At 33.3% G+C, this 20,889-nt stretch overlaps 1 protein-coding gene across 2 annotated transcripts in view; it reads left to right on the top strand.

Annotated features, from left to right (window-relative positions):
* The window catches only part of LOC129225704 (superoxide dismutase [Cu-Zn]-like), a 28,021-nt gene extending 7,342 nt beyond the window's left edge, over positions 1-20,679 (top strand). For both annotated transcript variants that reach the window (XM_054860182.1, XM_054860181.1), the window contains exons 2-5: positions 6,164-6,260; positions 7,535-7,604; positions 14,241-14,358; positions 20,479-20,679. In XM_054860182.1, coding sequence (XP_054716157.1) covers positions 6,164-6,260; positions 7,535-7,604; positions 14,241-14,358; positions 20,479-20,592 — 399 coding nt within the window. In that variant the 3' untranslated portion in view covers positions 20,593-20,679. The remainder of the gene's footprint in view (positions 1-6,163; positions 6,261-7,534; positions 7,605-14,240; positions 14,359-20,478) is intronic.
* The last annotated feature ends 210 nt before the right edge of the window (positions 20,680-20,889 follow it).

Here is a 20,889-nt window from a genome sequence, read left to right as displayed (position 1 = left end):
CCTTCTCGTTGGGTTTCTTGTTTTGACAAATGGCTCCTGACTCTCGGAATCGACTTTATTTATGTATGAGACATTGAGAAGCAAAGAGATGTAAGTGGCGAAATTAAAAATCTAGAGATAACCAGTACAAATGGAAGGGGAACCTCTGTCTTAGGGCAAGAGATAGTACTAGTAGTCCTGGCAGATTCTGTTGTACAGCATGATTTCGAAAAAAATTTCAGTGAAAGCCTTTCTAAGAAGTTACTTTTAAATACGTTTCACTCAAAACTTGAAAATGTCCACTTGCGTCCCTTTTCTTCTCACTGCTTCTTATGACCCTCTTGACTGACACAATCCTCATAAGAAAAAAAGAAAAAAAAAAAAAAACATACACAACACACAACAAACTTTTGCGACTTTATCCCTCCCCCTGGGCGGTGGCATGTGTGTGTGCTGAGCATGGACAGTGGACACTACCGCCCAGGAAAAGGTCTCGGCAGAGGCCAGTGAACAGTGGTGCTTGTGGAGGTCTAGATCCAAAAATCAAAGGAACGTCAATTGCGGTCAAGTGAGAATAGTTAGCAGTCCGAGAATTATTAACCAAAATAATAATAATAATTACAATAACTTTCTATCAGGGCAGAAGAGTTGGAGTCGGACTGATTTTTGAGACAATGGAGTCGGAATGGAAAGCTTTAAAATTTTAAGAGTCGTAGTCTGTCATTTTCTTTCCGAGTCCACAGCTCCGCCAAGGCTTTGGAGCTGAAATTGTCAAACTGATTTTGGTATAAAATAGTTGCAGTTCTGGGGCTTTTTAAAATCCCAGGAGGCGGAATCTGTCATTTCTCCCCTTACTCCGCAGTCCTGATTTTCATCTTTTTTATTTTCTTGTTAAACCCTTTGACCCCCTTGATAAATAATTGTCATGTGTTTGAAACCTGTGTGACGAAAACGCCGAGACCACTGGTCCAGTGTATCTAGTCTGAAATCTGTGAAAACATAAGCTTTCTGCAACAAGTTTTGAGACTTAAGAATAAATAAACAAATAAACAATGCAGTAACAGGACCCGAAACGAGATTTCTGGAACCAAGATATGCTTAATCTTTCCTCTTTCGACAAATTGTTTTGATTTATGATCCTCAATAATACTCGTATCATATTCATCAAACAGCATGAAGTTTTTTCTCTTTCCGCAGCATATAGCAAATTCAGACTCTTCCCCATACGTGGAAGTTTATCTGATTCAACCTTTAATTTAAACAATCGTTGTGAAATTGTGTACATATTCATGAAAATGATGGGTAAAAAATGCATCTAAGTGAATAAACTGATGCAGTTGAAATAAAAATAAAATAAAGACACATTGGTCTAAGTGGGTTTTCAAATTTTAAAAGAAAATGACACCCTACAGTGGTAACAGTTTTTAACCATACAAGCTGAATTTCAACATTTCTGAATAATTGTTATAAGTGTGCAACTTCAGAAAATGGAATTATCTTGTCTTCACATGCTTTCAATTAAATCAAAACATAAGAATTTTAGAGAACCGCATTTTTTGAAAAAGGGTCAAAACCTTCTAACTTAAACTGAAAAAGAAAGATTCCTTTGAGCCTTTGGGATTTCTATTTTAGTTCTCCTAAATTTTTAAACATTATGTTACATTTAATATCTATTTGAATGCCATTTTTGTAAGTCAAAAAGAAAATCTGTTTCTTTTGTTAGTACAATAAATTTTCCATTTAAAAAATACATATACTATAACGTACATAACGTTAAAATACATAATGTTAGCTGCAGCTGCATTCATTTCAACTATTCTATCTACGTTAAGATCTTCCAAGTCAGAAATGCATTAAATCTTGTGACATTTTAAAGCAAATAGTAATTCTGTTATTGTTGACCTTGTTTTATTAAGAAATTTAACAAATCACTTGCAAATAAAGCGAAAGAAAAAACATTCTCTTAAAATTACATAACTTTTGTTAGATAATGCCTGACTAACCATTTTCTTTTATTTCGGAATCTGATTCTTGTCACAATCTCAAATGCATTCATTCGTGAAAGGATATTTCAAAACAGATTTTCACGCCTAGTTGGATTGATTTTATAAAGGATTTTTTTTTAAATAAATTTTTGTTTTTAATAACGTTTGATTAATCTGAAGATGATTTTTGAAACCCTTCAATGTCAACTGTATTACAAAAAAAAAAAAAAATGTAATGACAAATTTTTAGGAGCACACCTGAAAACGGCGCTTGAGTAGTTTGTAATCCATTGTTACATTAATCAGCTGTCATTTGTCGTTACATAACTCCAACGCTACGTCAAAAAAAAAAAAAAAAAACTGAAACAAATAGAAAAAAAGGTTTGAAAATGAAAGCATTTTCTTGAAACGCAATGAACTTTTCACGGGTTGTTAAACAGAAGAGGCAGTGCCACGCAAAATAAAACAATTAGGCATTGTTGGAGCAACATTTAGTTTCTAACAATTAGTTAGAGCAGGGTGCAACAATTAATTTTAAACAGTTAGTTGGAGCAGGTAGCAACAATTCGTTTTCAAATAAAAGATAATGTTCTCAATTCGTGCTAAAAATGTTTATTTGCAGACATTTATCAGTTGCGTGTGTGATCAAATCTATTTTAAATGCAAGTTAATTTTTAGAAATTGGGAAATAAATGAAGAAATGAACACCAAACGCAGCATCCAACGCAATGAAAGAAATAACAACTGGGATATGGTGTCGCTTTTAATATATACTAGCCGTTCATCAACTATGAATTCGTTTTTAAACATAAGGGAAGCCTTGATATCTTTTACACATCTTTCGCTAATTGCAATAGTTGCGCTCCTCAAAAAGAAAAAAAAAAATTCTGAAAAATAAATAATTAAATAAATAAATAAAGATGTTAAGTAACAATACTGTTAACTGGTTTTCCCTCGTATACTAAAATGCAGGAAAAAAATTATAATGTTAAATGTTTACAGGTTTGTGTCTAAATTAATAGTGTACATTTAAAGTACGAAATGTTTTCTTAATATTGAAAGTTTATTAATATGCCACAACCAAAAAAATCGTTTATACACTAATAGGCACCAGTTATGTGAGCTACTTTTGTGCAATATTGTTTAAAAAAAGAGAACAATCCCCCCCCCCTTTTTTTTCACAATTTCGAAATGAGTCACTTTGGGCGCACTCACAAAAAAATGTGGGAGGAGGATTTGTTTAGTTCCTTTTCTGTGCTCAAAAATGAAACAAAATCTGTATTTTAGAGGGGTATATATTCTCAAATCCCTCACCCCCTTGCATACGCCCCCGTGTGCCACTAGTGGCGCCGGTGAGTGATGTAGACAGTGGTGCCCCGAACTGAAATTTTTGAGAAGATTGAAATTCTCAATCTATCGAATGGAACTCCAAAATTTGCCGAATGGAACTCCAAATTTCGTCGAATGATGATGATATAGCGGAATAGAACTCCAAATTTCGACTTATGATGATGATGGTAATATAGCAGCATGAAACTCCAAGTTTTGTTGAATATGATAAATTTGCCGAATCGTCAAACAAAATTTGCAGAATTAGGAAATTTCGGGGTGGTCAGAGTGATTTCCTATCTGGGAACCCCATGTTTAATTTGGGTACGACTTTATGTACATTTAAAATATGAGTTTAAACTTAAAAAACTAAAGAAACAAGCTATTTAGATGACTGATTGAAATTACAAGAAAGGGCTTTGTTGCCACTTCATCTGCATTTTCAAAAAAAAAAAAAAAAAAATCCTTTCAACTTAACCACAGCACAGCGGAAACTGAAATCCATCTTTCGCCCTTGAAATGTTGAAGAAGTTATTATACAGCTCTCACGGGGTGTCCTTAAGATCATTAGGTAGACAAGTTCTTCGAAAACAACTGTAGTTTCGTTCGCTACCTTCTGCCTTGATTCCATCCTGCTCGGCTGACACACATAAATAACGAGAAGCTTTCATAACCAACAGGTTCTCGCTACTTTCGCTTTCGGACGCATCAATAACCTAGAAATAGGATTGGGGTCGTGCGCAAAGTGAGTGAATCTTTGGGTTTTGATGGAAATTCTCAATTTCAAGAGAAAACAAATGATTGTTTGTTTTTGTTGTCTCGTTAGAATATCATGTTTTTACTTGTTGCACAGCAGGCCCGGTCTGGCTCCTGTGGTAGGCAACCTAGGCGGCAGATTTTAGAGGCGGCACATTTCGAAATTAAAACATTTTTTGTATGAATATCTGTTTCAACGCCATATGATTCACTGCTTCAATGCAAAAAAAAAAAAATAATAATAATTAAAATAAAATAGAATAATAATAATAATAATAGTTTAGATCGTACCAGTGCTTGGATGTGCAAAACATAGTTCGGAATTTAACTGGAAATTCAATTTAATTTTGGAGGCGGCAAATTGCATAAAAAAAAGTCATTTTAAAATATTAATATCTGCTTCAATGCACTACTTTAATGTTAAAAAATATAATTTAAAGTGTGTTCCAGTGCTTGGATATGCAAAACCTAGTTTGGAGTTCAACTAGAAACTTACTTTAATGTTAAGCACTTTACTATCATTTTTATTTTTTAATGCATTATTTTATGTTATTATTATTTTTATCATTCAATGGGGGGGGGGGGGGGGCTTGTCAATATCGTCTAGTGCGGCAGAACTACTAGAGCCGGCCCTGGTGGAGGTCGTGGTTACATAAGATGGATTTTTTTCAGTGATCTCAGTGGGAGCAGTGTAATCCCAAGCAGGGCCTAATTATTGAATCGATGCACTAGGCCGTGGCCCACGGACCCTTAAATGACTGAAACTGTTTTAGTCAATGGCTAAAGTTTTGAGGTTTTATTTCAAAGGGACTCCAAAAAGGCGTTTGGCCTAGAGCCCCTGATATCGTAATCGGTCCCTGGTCATTAGAAAAAAAAAGGCTGTTGCAGTGGTAACACGAAGTTTGTTGAAATTAAATAGACATTGAAATTTAAAAGTAAAAGGACGTTTGAATTAAATTTTAAAATCCCAAAAATGTGGGAATTTTTTTTCCCACACAAAAAAAGAAGAAATATACGTACATTAAAAAGTTATAGGTAGGGTGTCCCAAAGCGGGTAGGCTTTCGTATGAGCCCCCATGATGTGTAAGCGGCGATGCATACGTATGCCGCGTTTACATGAACACCCCCGAGTTTTAATGAGTCCCAGCGAAGCAGCATGGCGCAACCAGGCTTAAAATAAAAGAAAAAATGATGCATTTCTTTTTGAAAAAATGAAGTTTTGTAACTTGGGATTAGTCGAAGACCGGTTTATTTATTTATTTATTTTTATTATTATTATTTATTTATTTTTTTGATTGTGCATAATATTACGTTATTCTGACACCATCCACCTACAAAATACGATAGTCATTTTGTTTGTTCCTTTTTTAAATTTAAGGTTATAATTATTGAAATAAAAAACGTACCTTCATGCAAAGCGGGTCGGGCGAAGCGGGTATAGGATTTAATCATATATTTATTTATAATTTCTTGACTCGTGTGCTGACTTAGATTTTCTATTTTAATAGGATAAGTATAAATTTGAAAAGTATTTTTTAGGATGGCAATTAATTAGTCTGTTAGTTTAATCAGTTAGTTCTTTATGTTTTATAAACAAATGTGCTGACTTTAAATTGGATAAGTACAACTTTTTTATATATATATTTTTTCATAATGGCAGGTATCTAGTCAACTATTTTAATCATTTATAACTTCATATTTGATTGGCAAATGTACCGAATCACAATTAGTTAAGTTTACCCGCTTTGGGTACCCTCGTAGGGCAAAGCGGGTTTTCAAAATGTCTGTAATGTTTGATAATAAATGAATATTGGGTTTGAAATGATGCAAAAATCACTTTTTATTTTGAATTTCAAAAACCCTGCTAGGAAATAAAACCGAAATTGTTGCGAAAAAAAATCCAAAAACTACAGTTTTTGAGCGTTCTTCGAAAACCTACCTGCTTTGGGCCACCCTCCCCTATTATATCCATTAACTGAAGAACATTTTCTTGAAATGGCTTACTTCGTATACTTCATCGTTCCTGCTACTGTTTTTGATTTTTCAAATACATATTTTTTCTAATATTTAAAGGAAAAACATACTTTTTAACTAAAATCGTTTTTTATTTACAGCGTTCATCTGAGGGAGTCTCTGTTACTGGACAGATATCGGGACTGTCACCTGGATTGCATGGCTTCCACGTTCACGAATTCGGAGATTTATCGAACGGTAAGTTAAATCGAGATAAAATTTTAAACTGTTTGCGAATTTGAATAATTTCTGTAAAGATGTCTGCGAAAAAATGCTGTGCTCCTCCTGTTTCTTATAATGACGCCAACACAAAAATAGGAAGTTGAGAGCCAGTCGAGTACCCCTCTACTGGCCAGCATGGTTTTTGAACTATATTTACTGATTTTTCAGTATTATTACTTGGAGGCATTTCAAAACTAGTAACTGATTTTTCTCGCTGGAAAAAAAAATTAAATAAATAACAATAATAATAGTAAAAAGCGTTTAAAAATATCAAAGTGTGCTAATTACAAAATTTTACTAAGAAGGCCTATTCGAGTTCAAAGAAATCCTGTTGATGTTTTTTCCCCTCTTTTTCTTTAAAAAAAAAAAAAAAAAAAAAAAAAAAAACTGTCAGTATTAATAGTTTTCATACAGTGACCCTGATTAGCAACTCGTAAATTTTCAAAATAATCGTGCATTTTCTAATTCACTTTTTCTTGAATAAATTAAGTATCCTGCTTTTAACTATTAAGTGTCAGTGGTACAGTTTCTGCTCTTTGCGAAAGTTTACAACGGATAGGTTGTTGCGAAACGTTTTGTAATCCTAATCGAGATTATAGGAATTTTTCTAGGTTTCCCCTGTTCTATACTCTAGTTGTTCAAGTAGATTTTAGAAATAGGTATACTCTGAGCAACTATAAGGTTCAAACTGCTCTGCTCCGAAAAATCTCAAAACAGGGGAAATGCGTAGGAAGGATACAGCTACCTCAACATTCCACTCTGCCAGAAAAATATAAATAAATAAAAATGGTTTCGAAATAATGGAATAAAGTATCTTCTTACCTAATAATTGGCCCAGTAAAATGCAGATGTTCGTGCATACGGAGTGATTAAAAATTTTGTCTTAAAGCTCCTCTGCTTTCACACCAGTGCGATACGAACGTATGAACGTTACGAAAACAACTATTTTAACTTGCGAGCATAACTCGATCTCGGGGAGAAGGCGGATAAACTTTAAGTGGAAACGGACCACTCCATTTTATGATAGATAGAGGATCATCGAGATAGCGCTACCAGTGAAACCATTACTGCTTGCTCGTTCTCTGCAAGTGCGATCTCGCCGATCTCTACTTATTACAACATAAAGTGGTCCGTTTCCACTTAAAGTGTTCCGCTTCCAGTTCGTCCCCCATCTCTCAGTGGTCAAGCAAAATTTTGATTTTCCTTGGTTATGTTTTGAAACTACATTAATATGGGATTTTCCTCCTTAGGTTGTGCCAGCACTGGTGGCCATTACAATCCCACAAATATGGACCATGGAGCGCCGACTGATAGTCAAAAGTAAGTTATTTGTTGTTTTTCAAGTCTAACGTAGTTTAACTACTGTGTAGAAGTAACCATGTATTCGTGGATTTCAACAATGGTAGAAAAACCGTTGTTGAAACCCATAAGTTATAACATCGTCATATTAATAATTTAGTTTACAATAAAATCAAAACACATAGTGCTTCTCCCAACTTGAAACCTTACTTTTTGAGCTCTTACTTTTTAAAATTTTACTAACATGTTGTGAGGTAAACTAATTAATATGCTCTGAAGATGAACACTATCGTGGGCAGGTGAACGGCAGTATCTACAGAAATGAGTTTTCAAGAGATTTGGAAAAACGCTTTCTGGGTCAATACTGACAATCGGGAAATGGTGGATCGGATGTATTTTCGTGCTCTTTTTTCAGCGGAAAACAAAGAAACAAGTTTGTACTATTGAGCTAACGTACAACAGGCGACAAGAATGCAAAAAAATTAAAAATTAAAAATTTGCAATGGGGTTGTCTCCTTCAGTCAAAAGTACAGTGAAACCTGTGTAAGTTGACCACTTGCGGTGCGCTACCTTAGTGGTCAACTTACAGAGGTTGATTTATACGATAATGGCGTATTCAGTGTCTGATAAAAGCGGTCAACTTAGACAGGTGGTCAACTTACAAAGCTAGCCAACTTCACAGGTTTTACTGTACTACTTTTAGTCACTGACATTGATAGAATAAGCAAAAAAAAAAAAAATAATAATAATAATAATAACATGGGCCCAGAAAATACTTTCATTTTCACAAATTATTTTTTAATTAATTTTTTTAAAATGTCCGATTTTTCAAACAAGGCGTAGTCTTTATGACGTCACAAATGATGCACTTTGGCGCATATTTCTACCGCATTTCCACGTTATGATAATCAACAAGCGAATCAAATATTGCGCTCTATGCTTGCTATCTACCATATCGTTGCTAGTACACGTGAGTTAAGATGTGAATTAAATATTATGCTCGGTGAATGGCAACAGGGAATGGCATTTCATCATTTGATGTCATCGGCAGAAACGTAAACAATGAAAGCGCACCAAATAAAGTAATTTTTTAAAAATATTAAACATAGTCAAATAATTTTAAAAATGGTCAGATTTTATGTTTTTATAAGCATACTCATTCAGAAAAAAATACTTTTAAAATTTTGGAAACGACCTCATTACTGCTTTTTACCGGCTCACGGCAGAATTGTACTCGGTGCTGGTAAGATAAATGGCCTATCTACCAATTTTTCGTCTTTCTGTTTTCCGAACTTTTTTCATCTTTCTTACTTTAGCTTTAGCACAAAACAGATTTATTTGGTTTCTGCTGAAAATAAAACATTTTTTTATTATTATTACTGGAGACCTAACTTCAAGATTCAATATTTTAATGATGCTTGTGGAAAATTAAAAACGCGTTTCTTCAAACGCCCGTGAAACTCATTGTTGTAGATACTGCCTCTGACATGCTCACAGCAGAGCTGTTTCCTTTTTTAAGCACTTTTATTATACTTGGCTTGTTTGTCACATAGTAATCTGGAGCATCTGAGGCCTGGTTTTGCTTATATTTCAGCAGCTAGATCACTTAGTGACTTCTGGATTTCACTAAATGATTTGCTTAATCTTAAGGTACAACTTTACGCTGAAAAATAAAAATTCTGAAATAAAATTATTATTTCGGTTAGGATGAAAAAAAGCAAATTTCATGTAATTTCCCCGTTAAATGTTTAAATATAAAACCCATTGTTACAAATTTTGTTGCCTTGCAACAGTGATGTTGAAAACAATCATAATGAAAATTGTGAATCAAGGCTTCTCTGGAGCAAGGATGAAATTAGCAAGCATAAATCCTGGACAGGAACAAGGATTACATTTTAGTGCCAACTGCTTAAAGTTTGAAACACGTACATATATAGGTTTTTTCCCTTTTAGTACCGAGCGTTTATATGAAAAAATAAGGTGAAGTTTCATGAGGGTAAAATTATTCTATTTCTGAAACGCAGTTACACTAAAAAGAATAAAATAACAGATTTTTTTTAAAAATACCAAGCACTTTTCATAATGTACTCAAAAGGACAAAATAACTTTTCTATGTCAGAAAGGACAATTTAAGCATTCCTGTAGTTTTCGAAAATTCCAAAAAATGAGCCCACAAACGAAGAAAAGTGCGGTTCTAGTCATTTCAAACCAAACTTCCCCAATAAGAAAAATATGCATGTTTGAACACTCAAAGTTATGATTGAAAGCTAGATAATGAGAAGAAATTCTCTTTATGATTTGAGCCGCACTTTTCTTCGTTTGTGGTGTCATTTTCTTGGAATTTTCGGAAACTACAGGAATTCTTAAATTGTCCTTTCTGACCCAGAAAAGTTATTTTGTCCTTTTGAGTGCATTATGAAAAGTGCTTGGTATTTTTTAAAAAAATTATGTTATTTTATAACAAATTTGTATTTAAAACTAATGGTTTTCCTCAAAATTTAGTAAATGTTTCTCAAAAATATTCAATTTCCTTAAGTCGACAAATTTAGCTCGAAAGTCTTAAAAATAAAATAAGTAGTACTCATTTGTTGAGAATAATCAGCGAATGGAATGAAATTCCGTGATACGGAAAAAAGTAATCGTCTTGCACGACATCCCTGCTATTCATCTATCCTTGTGTAACAGTCAGCATGAGCATTGTCAAAAATTCAGTACATCTACATTGGTTAGGGCAAGGATTCTGAACCGTGGGTCCGGCGGACTGACAGCTGTCAGTGGAAAAATTTTAATTGGATGGAGATTCTTACCTGTCCGAGTTAAAAGGAAGAAAATCAGTATCAAAAAGCAAATAAATAGGTTAGTTTTTTCAAAAATAAATAAGTAAGAAATGAAAAAGAAATCAAATAAATGAATTAAAAAACAAAAAATATTTTTTCGTTATTTTTTGTGATCGCTTTCCATAATTTTGTGCGATTTTCTTGCAAATGTTCATTTGCTTAAGTTAAATAATTTTTAATATTTATTTACTTCTACATTTAAGTTTTACTATAAGTAAATCATAATAAAAAAATCTTACACTGCTAACGGTTCTTTGGCATCTGATCAAGTTTTTCTTTCTTTCTTTTTTTGCCTTTAAATTTTTACCTGTCTGTAAGTCAAAAGAGATGAAAAACGCGGGTTTTATGTTAACAATTAATGACACCAACTTCGTTCAAAACTAAAGAAAACCAGTTTTCTGTATAGCAAAACATCTATTCGTAATATTAATTATCACTTTGCTATGGCTCCAAGTCTTTTCTTTTTTTTTTTTAAAATCATTTATCAAAAAATGTTTTGAAAAGAAAATGTATCTCTATGAAGTAAAAAGAACGCTGTTATAGATATATGAAAATGACAATGGAATTCATTCTTAATTGTTATGGTTATAGAAATTTCCAACTACTATCAAAATTTTTAAAAAAGATATTTCTAAATTACAACTTATTTCCTAATGCAGGTGCATAAACGTAAGAAAAATAGCATAACTAAATTATGGAGAAAATAACTATAACATAAAATGTTAATCTGAATTGGTGAAAATAAATAAAGGAATAAATTTCCTACAAAAGCACTTGGATGAATAAAACTTCATTTCTTATGCATGATCGTAAAATGTTTTATAAATTTTCAGAATTCGTATGCAGAATGAAATCGTTTGATCAATTAATCAAATTTAGTTTTAAATATAAGGCGGTTATTTAAGAAACTTTCTATTTATGGAGAAAAAATACTATTTCTTAACTTACTTTCTCTGTCATAACGCATTTTACTTCCGCTTTTTTTATCGTTGTAAAAACCAATTAAGGCGATAAGGGGGTTTCAGATGAGTAAAAATTGGTCAAACAAACGTTTTTTCATTCATTATATTCCTAAAAACTAAACCTTTAGCTGAACGTTTAAAAAAAAACTGAATCGGTGGAAAACTGGCGAAGTTATGACACTTTTTGTGGGAGCCACGCCCCTTTTTTTACTAAAAAATGCATGTAAAATGCATGAGTAAAAAAAGCACATATTTAAATTTTTAATACTAATACCATTTCAAATGAATCATAAGACCTTATTTGTGGTGAATTTGTATTAAAAACTAAATTGTTTATTCAATAATGAAATTTGCAATAGTAAAACAGAAAATGTTGATTTCCACAAAACCTAACTTTCGACAAAGTTACGAAATTCAAACTGCTCCTTGCAAACGAATTATTATTTAAATTTGCTGAAAATTTTATGCCAAGTATTTAAGTGGTTTGTTAACATTTTGTTGTGAGAGATTTTTCTGTTTGATTAGTTTTGTGGAGTATATTTGCCATATTTTATTGAAATATGAACATATTTTATCGAAAACGTTTAGTTTTTGGCTTTTTTTCTCGATATTTTTCTTACCACGAAATTTTTAAAAAATACTTCCAACATCCTAGTTTCCGTTGTTTTACGTATCACATTTAGCTAGTCTATATATATAAAAATGGAGTTTGGTAAATTTGTTCCCTAAGATCTCAGCAACTACCCGGCAGATTTAGCTGAAACTTTCACCGTTTGTTCAGTTTGGTACTGAGAAGGTTTATAGACCAGTTCGAAAAAAATCCGATTGATAGTTTCCTTTTTATTCCAATTTTAGTTCCAATTTTCGCATAAATGCCCCAATATGGGGGTGGAAAAAAACGTGCACATATTAACATTATATGTCTATCGAAAGCGACAATTTTTCTGCTGAAGATATCATCTGTTCGAAGTTTCTAAGTTGTATAAAAAACGAGTTCAGAGCTTTTTTGTTCCCTGTTCGAAGGCTTTCATCAACCCAAGTCATTATTTAGTGTGTCATCTCAACTCCCAAGAATTGTTGTATTGTTGAATATTTTTGCGTTTCGTCTGATTTTTTGAGGCTTTTCTCAAGTCAAATCTTAAAGTAACGTTTTTCCATAAGATTGTCTAAAAATAAATGGATTTGGCTGATCATTTTACTTTTAAACGTAACTTATGTAATTAATGGTTTATTATTATTATTTATGCTGATTGGACACTTGCTCACCATATCCAACCAACTAGCAGAAATATCGACAGAATTTTTTCAGAAAGATTTCAGTAGCTGATGCATTTGGCAGTTTTTTCCACTGTCGCTGTTTTTGAGCCCAAAGAGTACGTAATAATGTTTCTCAGCTTTCACCATGTAAACAAAATATCGCCAATCAAAGATACTTAAAAAAAATACCGTGTAAAATAATTCAACAACTAAATTAGGCAAATCCATAAAACGCACAAAAACTTCCATTAATTTTTCTTTTTGCACGATTTCAAACAATCGCCAAATTTTACTACTTATTTTGGAAACATTTCTGATGAAACCGTTTAGGGTTTAGCGCCATTTTTTTTGACCAAAAGTATCTCAGCATCTGGCAACAATATTTCTATAATAAAAATTAGTAAGGAGGAGGAGTATTATCGAAAGTGTCCCAAAATGATTCTCGCAAATTTGATATGATTTTAAACCACACCAAGTGCCCACAAAAATTGAAATTTCCCAAAATAACTAAAGCAAGTGTAAGGGGAACACGGGCGACTACATTTTTTAAAACAGTTCGTACATCAATAGCCATACAGAGAAGGTTTTAGATTTAAAAAAAAAGTACTAACAGAGATAAATCTTTTTAAACATATAAAGTTTAATTTCATATTTCGGAAATTCTTCAAATTTGTATATGCTTAAATGTCGTGCTTTTGTTTCTAATTGAATACTACTTTGTTCTTTATACTTATTGCTATTTTAGTTTAATGAGTAAGGAAGAAGCTCGATTTTTAATCACGTCAAAAAGGTTTGTTTTAAATTCTTTCGCTTTAACTAGAAAACAAGGGCAAGTAACGATTGTTTCTCATAATTATTACTGACCCAGGCAACGCCGGATATTTTTGCTAGTATTTTATAAATTTGATGAATTTTCATTTGCAAGGAGTAATATGAAAAAAGCGTTATAAAATCTAAATTTAAATAATAAAAAAATTTTTTTGAAATAATTTAATGAAATTTTATATTTGTGTTGGTATTACCATCATGTGACTATGCTGAAAATTTCAAAGAAATTCATTGAAAATTACTTTAAAAAAAAAATTGAAACCCCCGTATCGCCTTAAAAATAAATAGCAATCATAATAGAGCAAGAGCCCGTGAGCGCCAGACCTACGTCATAGTATTGTTACGCGTTCGGGGCAACTTCAAACTTTCTTCGAAATGACGACACAGTTCTTGAGAAAACACAGGAGATTTATTTACAACTTTGTACAAGAAATATCGTTAACAACTGCAAAATTAACCACAGCAATGAGGCAAATATCGATTAACACCGTAAGCTCAACGGTCACACGCTTATTTACATCAAAATATGCAAAGCCACAGCACAAAGGCTAATACACGCTTTCCAAGCGTGACTCATTTTTGACTCATTAGTCTGGAATGATGAAACTGCAGTCTCTGGATATGATAACGGAGCTGTTGGTATATTGTATGTATACCCACCAAGTACCCAACTTTTTCGCAAGGCATAAAATCAAAAAGGTTTTTACGCTCCGTCCAAGTGTTCAGTCTGTGTTATTATTAATGCAATTGTTTTTTTTTTTCTGTTACTTTAGACATGTAGGGGATTTAGGAAACATTGAAGCAGATAGAAGTGGAGTTGCAGATTTGAACATGGTTGGAGATCAAATGAGATTGTGCGGTCCCATGTCAATAATGGGAAGAGCAATAGTGGTAAGTAAACTCCTTTTGTTCAACTTCGTTTCATATTTTTGAGCAATCATGAATATTGCTTATTGATCTCGCTTCGACTTAACCTGATATATTTAGCTCATATTTCGTGACGCCTCGATTTCTGTTGCCTTTGTGATTGCTTAGACCAGTCACGCAAACCATTTTTAATTTCGTCGATTAACTAATATAAGCACACCACCTTGATTTGGTATGATTAATCTGTGTACAAAATGCTATTTTTTTTAATTACAAATTTCATAGAACTAAGAGATATGATTACAAATCAGTTCAGATGAGAGTTTTATATAGTGGCATAAATCAATTCCTCTTAAATTTTCAAGAAATTTTACGGTCTTTTTTTTTTAACCATACCCTATTGTAGATTTTTTTCTTTTTTTTTTATTTTTAGAGATAAATAGCGTAATTTTTTTATATTTTGTTGATAAACTAATACTGCCATAGAAGGATTAGTGTCGCCATTTTTCTCTTTATTTACGCAATTTAAGGTGTAGTATTTCCAACACCTTCTCTTTCTCTTTTGGAATCAGAGGCGTAGCTAGACCCGACTTTCGGGGGGGGGGGGGTTACTTCTTTTATACATATATATATATATAATGTAAACTTTTTTAGTATTAAAAAAAATAATAATAAGAGGGAGGTGAATCTTGCATACTTTGGAATGGGGTGCCCCAAGTTCAATACCTTGTGTCAAACAAAACAAAGCAAAGATTTTTTATTATTATTATTATTTTTTTATTAATGTTTTGGAAAATTTAACTTTTTTTCTTTTTCCTCCATTTAATTTAAAGTGAAACTTTCTAGCAACGGGTCTAGTCAAACCCAGTCTATCCAAATCAGGGGGAAAATCAAATATCTGATGAGCGTGTTCCGTTCATTTTAGTGTGACTGCTTAATTTAGAGGCTAACACACATCTACAAAAGCTGGCCTCCCTGAAAGCTAATAGATGCATCCATTTCCGCCTGTAAACTAGATGTTTGGTTAGACTATTTTTACTAACTTGGTTCGCACTAAAAGGATGAAATAAAATATAAAAAACAAAAAGACTTCTTGATTATAAACTGCAAAAAAATGAAATGGCTTTCATATCGTTACATTTATATGTTGCTTTTTATATGTATTTACATTTATGCTAATTCTAAAGCAGTTAATAATAAAATTTGAATAAAAAAAGGGAAGAAATGTAGGCGGTAGAAAGTTATTTGCACAAAGCTGCATACCATCTGTTCTCCTCTCAAGTTTTTATTTTTAATTTTATTAGCTGCTTTAGAATTTACATAAATATCTATTTGAGAGAGCAACAGCAATTTTCGAGTGTTATTAACAGAAGTCTTGTTTATTTTCTACTTTTTAATGCGAACCAAGCTAACAAAAATAGTACAGAACAGTCTAGATTCATTTCGTTTTTAAACATTTTATTCCTGTAATGCTATGCAGTTTTTCTTTTAAATTAAAATAAAATTTTCTTCAGAGGGTTCGATGCGATTAATGCTGCTTCAGCAGACTGTACTCTTGACTTCCTTAAGAGGTTTTCCATCTCCAGCTCAGTCACTTTCCTATGCCGGGCTGATGAATGCTAATAAGCACGAAACTGCAGTCCTCGGCTGGAAATGACTGAGCTGGCGGGGTATTTCTTGTATTTCTGCTTTAGCCCTGGCTAAAGGGCGGTGATTTACTGAAAAACTTTGTCTCGAATTCCGGCTATGCTATCATTTTCGGATTCGAAGCCCAATGATCTTTAAAGCAGCTAGCAAAAGCATTTTCTTCAACTCGAAACAAAGGGCTGAGGGGGCAAAAAAGGGAGAAATGCGTTCCACGAATAGGTTTTCTAGAAAGATTAACAAAAGGACAGACGTTTCTAGCACTTTCTTGGAACAAGAGTAAAGGGGTGAAATTCACAGGTTGAGTATTAGTTGCATTATGGATGAGTATTTCAAGTTAATGGTTAAAGGTCATTTAAATTAAAAGCCATTTTGCTCTGTTATCTGGTTAAGTACTGTTCTTTGGTTGCTCTCTTTCTTAAAGTTATGATTCCTTATAGAAAACCGAGATGATAGGAATGAAAAGAAAGATTAAGATTTTTCAAGTAAAGAAAAAAGGAAAATCCTAGAATATTGGCCAGGTTAGATTTGCAGCAATTGCTAACCTCAAGAGGATAAATAATTTAAAAAAAAAAAAAAAAAAAAAAAATCAGGCACCAAAAAAGCAATAAAAGACTTTTTCTTGAAAAAGATATGCTTAAAGTTTCTTTTACTGTCAAAATGATTCCTTAAACTCGCAATGAAACACTTAATAATGTAATAATAGAATAAAGACCTAACAAAACTAATAAAGAAGAATTTTGATCAAAAGCCCATATTTTCTTTAGTATTGATTCCAAATTTTCACCATCATATTCCAAATTTCTATAAAGTTTCTTAAAGCCCCCGTATCTTAAAACCTCTTTATCTCGATTTTTTTCCTTCCTGTGAAATTCGAAAAATACAGATTCAACTGTATGTAACATTCCCACTGCGCCGCTCATAAAATTAAATATGTTTAACAATTTGCAGAATCTATGACAAAAAAGGCTACATATGCGTGGATTTAACAAATCAATCTCATTTCTAAAGCGAAGTGTGAAATTTCACTCAATTATCAAAAAAATGTCGCAGCAGAGTGAGGAGTAAGGCGTCTTTACGCTTGAGGGTCACTCAAGGTTTTCAATGGCACTGGGAGGGGGTGGGGGGGGGGGGGGAGCGAAGTGAATTTTTGACCATAGTTATTCAGAAAGAAAGCTGTTTTGATTTCTTTTCTTTTTCTTCTCTTTTTCTTTTCTCTTCTTTTTTTTCTCGTATCTTTTTTTTTCTTCTCTTTTCTTTCTCTTCTCTTTTCTTTCTTTCTCTCTCTCCCTCTCCCTTTTTTGAGACAAACATTTCGGGGGGGGGTTGTCCCCAAAACCCCCCCTTAGCTACGCCCCTGTTTGGAATAGCTGTTAAATTTGTTAAATAGCACAATTATGAACTTTCATTAATGTATGGAGATAATACAAAGTCTACGTAACACGTTAAAGAATATTAAAAGTACTCTGATTTCTTTTTTGTTACAGTGTCCTGAACGTTTTCAAAGCCTTTACGAGATCTGCCTTTATGCAACAAAGTAACAATAGTAAACAACGTAAGAGCAAGCACAAATTAACAAACTGATTGCTGACACGTGTTTCGGGGTTTCAAAGAACCCCTTTTTCAATGCAGCGAATTGTAAGCTTTAGGATGAAAAGCATCTGAGAAAAGAAACAAAGGTGGGACAGAAAATAGTTTAAAGAGTAAAATTTGGAGATAAACAAAGCAAGCAAAATAAAATTTCGTTGTTGTTTCCTATAACATGCAACCCCCTCCCCCCCCCGGAAATTTCTAAAACAGTCATCCTCAGGGAGATATTTTTTTAGCCTTTAACTTTTTCATGGTGTATGTGGAGGGGATCGTGTGTAACAACACTTGATCTTTTTTTTTTTTTTTTTTTTTTTTTTTTTTTTGTGGGGAGTTTGGAAAAACGGAATATTTTTGGCGCTGTATTATCTTGCGTTACCTTCATAACCGTATTGTGACGGTAAAACCCAAATAAACCCTTATAAATATGTACCCCCTTTTTTCCAACGAGCTCTCAAAGAAAAAATATTTACTTTAAAAATCATAAAGTTACTAGAGTCGAAATCATCGATAAGTTTAGAAAATGGAAACAAACGTCAGTTGATCATTTATTTATTTATTTTTTAATTCCACATTTTAAATATTTTCTATTTTAGTTGGGGGTTAACCTCAGTCTGGATGCGCCCAAGCCTGGACTAACCAAAAAGTTGCTGATGAGCGTATCTATCTAGTCTGGTGTCAGGCGTTATATTTTGACATTATCAGGGGTGCCCGCCCCTAAGAGAAAGGGTGCACCACCCTAAATATCTCAAAGACCCCCCCAAAACAAGAGGCCCCCTCCAAAAAAAGTGAAAAATACACCTCAAAACACCCCCCCTCCCTAAAAATTTCAGTGGCGCAGTCTGCGCCATGATCCCCCTAGGTGGGTACCCCTGATATTATTAGCATTTGTTGTAGGTACAGACGTTAGTATCCCGATCGATCAGCGTTAATAGGAATCAGAAACAGGCTCACAGAATTTTGAATTTATTTGATATAAAACATATTGTGCAGTAGGTCAAAAGATACTTATTTATGCTTACCAATTTTTCACGCGGTACGTGCTCAGACCGAACCACACTATCGTCTTTACCGAAATATTAGGAAACATGTGACCAATAAATAAAAATTAAAATTGTTAGCTTTCCAATTTTCTGTTAGTTTGGCCCTCTTTGATGTTAAAATTTATCATCATCAAATAACTGCCTCAATGCATCAATAAAATAAATTGCATTTATCGTCATCAAAATTCGAAGTCGTAAAAGTCAAATTTGGAATTATGTGAATCTAGTTTTCAACGCTTAAATTAGTTTGTTATACAAATTAGTAACTATGAAATTTTCATCATCTGCGTAACGAATGTTTACTGCAGACTGAATAAATTAATATGCAGATAAAGTAGGTTTTACACTTCACCTGTATCAACATTTATATTGTACGTAATATCATCATTTAAATTTTATGCAAGAAACACCTGCACACTGGATACACTCATCAACATTGTGATTTTAGGAACAAATCGGTTGTGATACGCGTTATCTATGGAGAAACTTTAAAATATTTTCACTCTACGTTTATGGTTGAAATAATGGTTTCCGCTATTGGTGAAGAATTGAAATTGGGAGTCGTTCTCTCTCTCTCTCTCTCTCTCTCTAAAGCACTGTTCCGTAATGAAAATTGAAACTTTACAATGAAATCTAAAATCAAAAACTTTTTGTAAGCAGTAATCCAATATTCATGGCTCTCAATACAATCCAAACCGTAACTTACTGCAGTGCTGAATGACACAGATTTATACTGCAATCACGGAAAAGTAAGGCTAGAGCAGGGGTTCCCCCAAAGTGAGTGTTGCACCCTTGGGTACCGCAGAAAGAGAGAAGGAGAATTGACCGTTTTTTACGAGAAGTCACTTCGCCACGCCTCCTCGAACGCAGAGTTCCATTTTACGCAGAGGTTATCGGTAAGCAATCCACGCGCTTCTGAAGGAGACAAAACTGGACATCCTTAACTTGGGCGTGCATTTCAATGTGCAAAAAAGTCTTAGTGCCCTTTACACATCATTTGCTTCACTTGTCTGATGGCATTTTAGTTATTCTTCCATTTTAAAAACTGCTGCTTTTACAACAAAATGCTATGATCCGAATATGCCTTCTGCCGAAAACAGCGGAATAGAATCATCGGATACCACGTGACGAGGGAGGAGTCAAGTGCCTTCTCCTGAAAAACGAACAATACCGCGAACTGTCCATGGTACATGGTATCAATATTTATATAATAGAGATAGGCTGTGGTGCGGTGTAAAAATTCTAATTCTTCATAGGGAACTGGAAAAGTTTGAGAACCCCTGAACTAGAGCAAATTAAAAAAAAAAAAAAAAAAAGAAATGCTTCATTTGATGACGTCAACCACGTACTTGGCTCAGACAAGGACGAATTAGGGCCAAGCAGACTGCGAATGCGAATACTATTTGGTTCCTTTTTTTTTAATTCCAGAAAAAATAAATTTCCAAAAGTGGACATATTGACAAACCTTTTTGCAACCTGCTTGTTTACTTCTGGTCCATCTTCTTCGTGAAAGTCGAATAGAACTAAAAGGAAGTCTTTCTTTTTATTTTTGCTCCACGTGATAAGTTTATTGTATACTCAGTAACATAGAAAAATATGAAACTTCGAATGAAATTCACCTACAGTGAACAGTTTTATTAAAATGACTTAAGAAAACCATTTTTCCTAGTCCTTGTGCATTCCCGACTTGGAACCGTAGTAGTATAAGTTTTATAAGGAGAGGGGGCTACCAAACTTACGAGGGCCTCGTCTTGGTTCTCAGCTTTCCTGTCTCTAAGTTATACGTTCACGTATTGTACTTACGTTAGAAATGCTATTTTGTGCAAAATATGTACGTATAGTAATATATATGGGTTTTTTTTCTGTATAGGTTCACGGTGGGGAAGACGATCTGGGAAGAGGTGGCAACCAAGCTAGCAGAAATAACGGAAATGCCGGACCCAGAGTTGGATGCTGCATTATCGGAGTCGCAAATAATTCATAAAAGACGATTCATTTTAAAAAATCTTCTTAAATGCATCGAATATGTGATTCATCTTTCTGTTCACTGATTAAAAAATATCATATTTGATGAGGTGTCTATTGTCATTTTGTAATGTTTTGTATACTCTTTAGTAAAAAAAAAAAATCATGTATTTATACAGCGGGTACTGTCTTAGTTCTATTTTTGACAAATGAAATGTAGATCTCATAAACAGTTTTTAATTTTAAGACTTGACATTGCGTGAAAAGGGCAGTAGTGTAGCGTAGCGAGTTTTTAATTGCGTTGGGTTTATACAGA

This window comes from Uloborus diversus, chromosome 7, assembly GCF_026930045.1.
Source record: "Uloborus diversus isolate 005 chromosome 7, Udiv.v.3.1, whole genome shotgun sequence".
Taxonomy (NCBI): domain Eukaryota; kingdom Metazoa; phylum Arthropoda; class Arachnida; order Araneae; family Uloboridae; genus Uloborus; species Uloborus diversus.
This window is presented reverse-complemented; position numbering and strand designations above follow the sequence as displayed.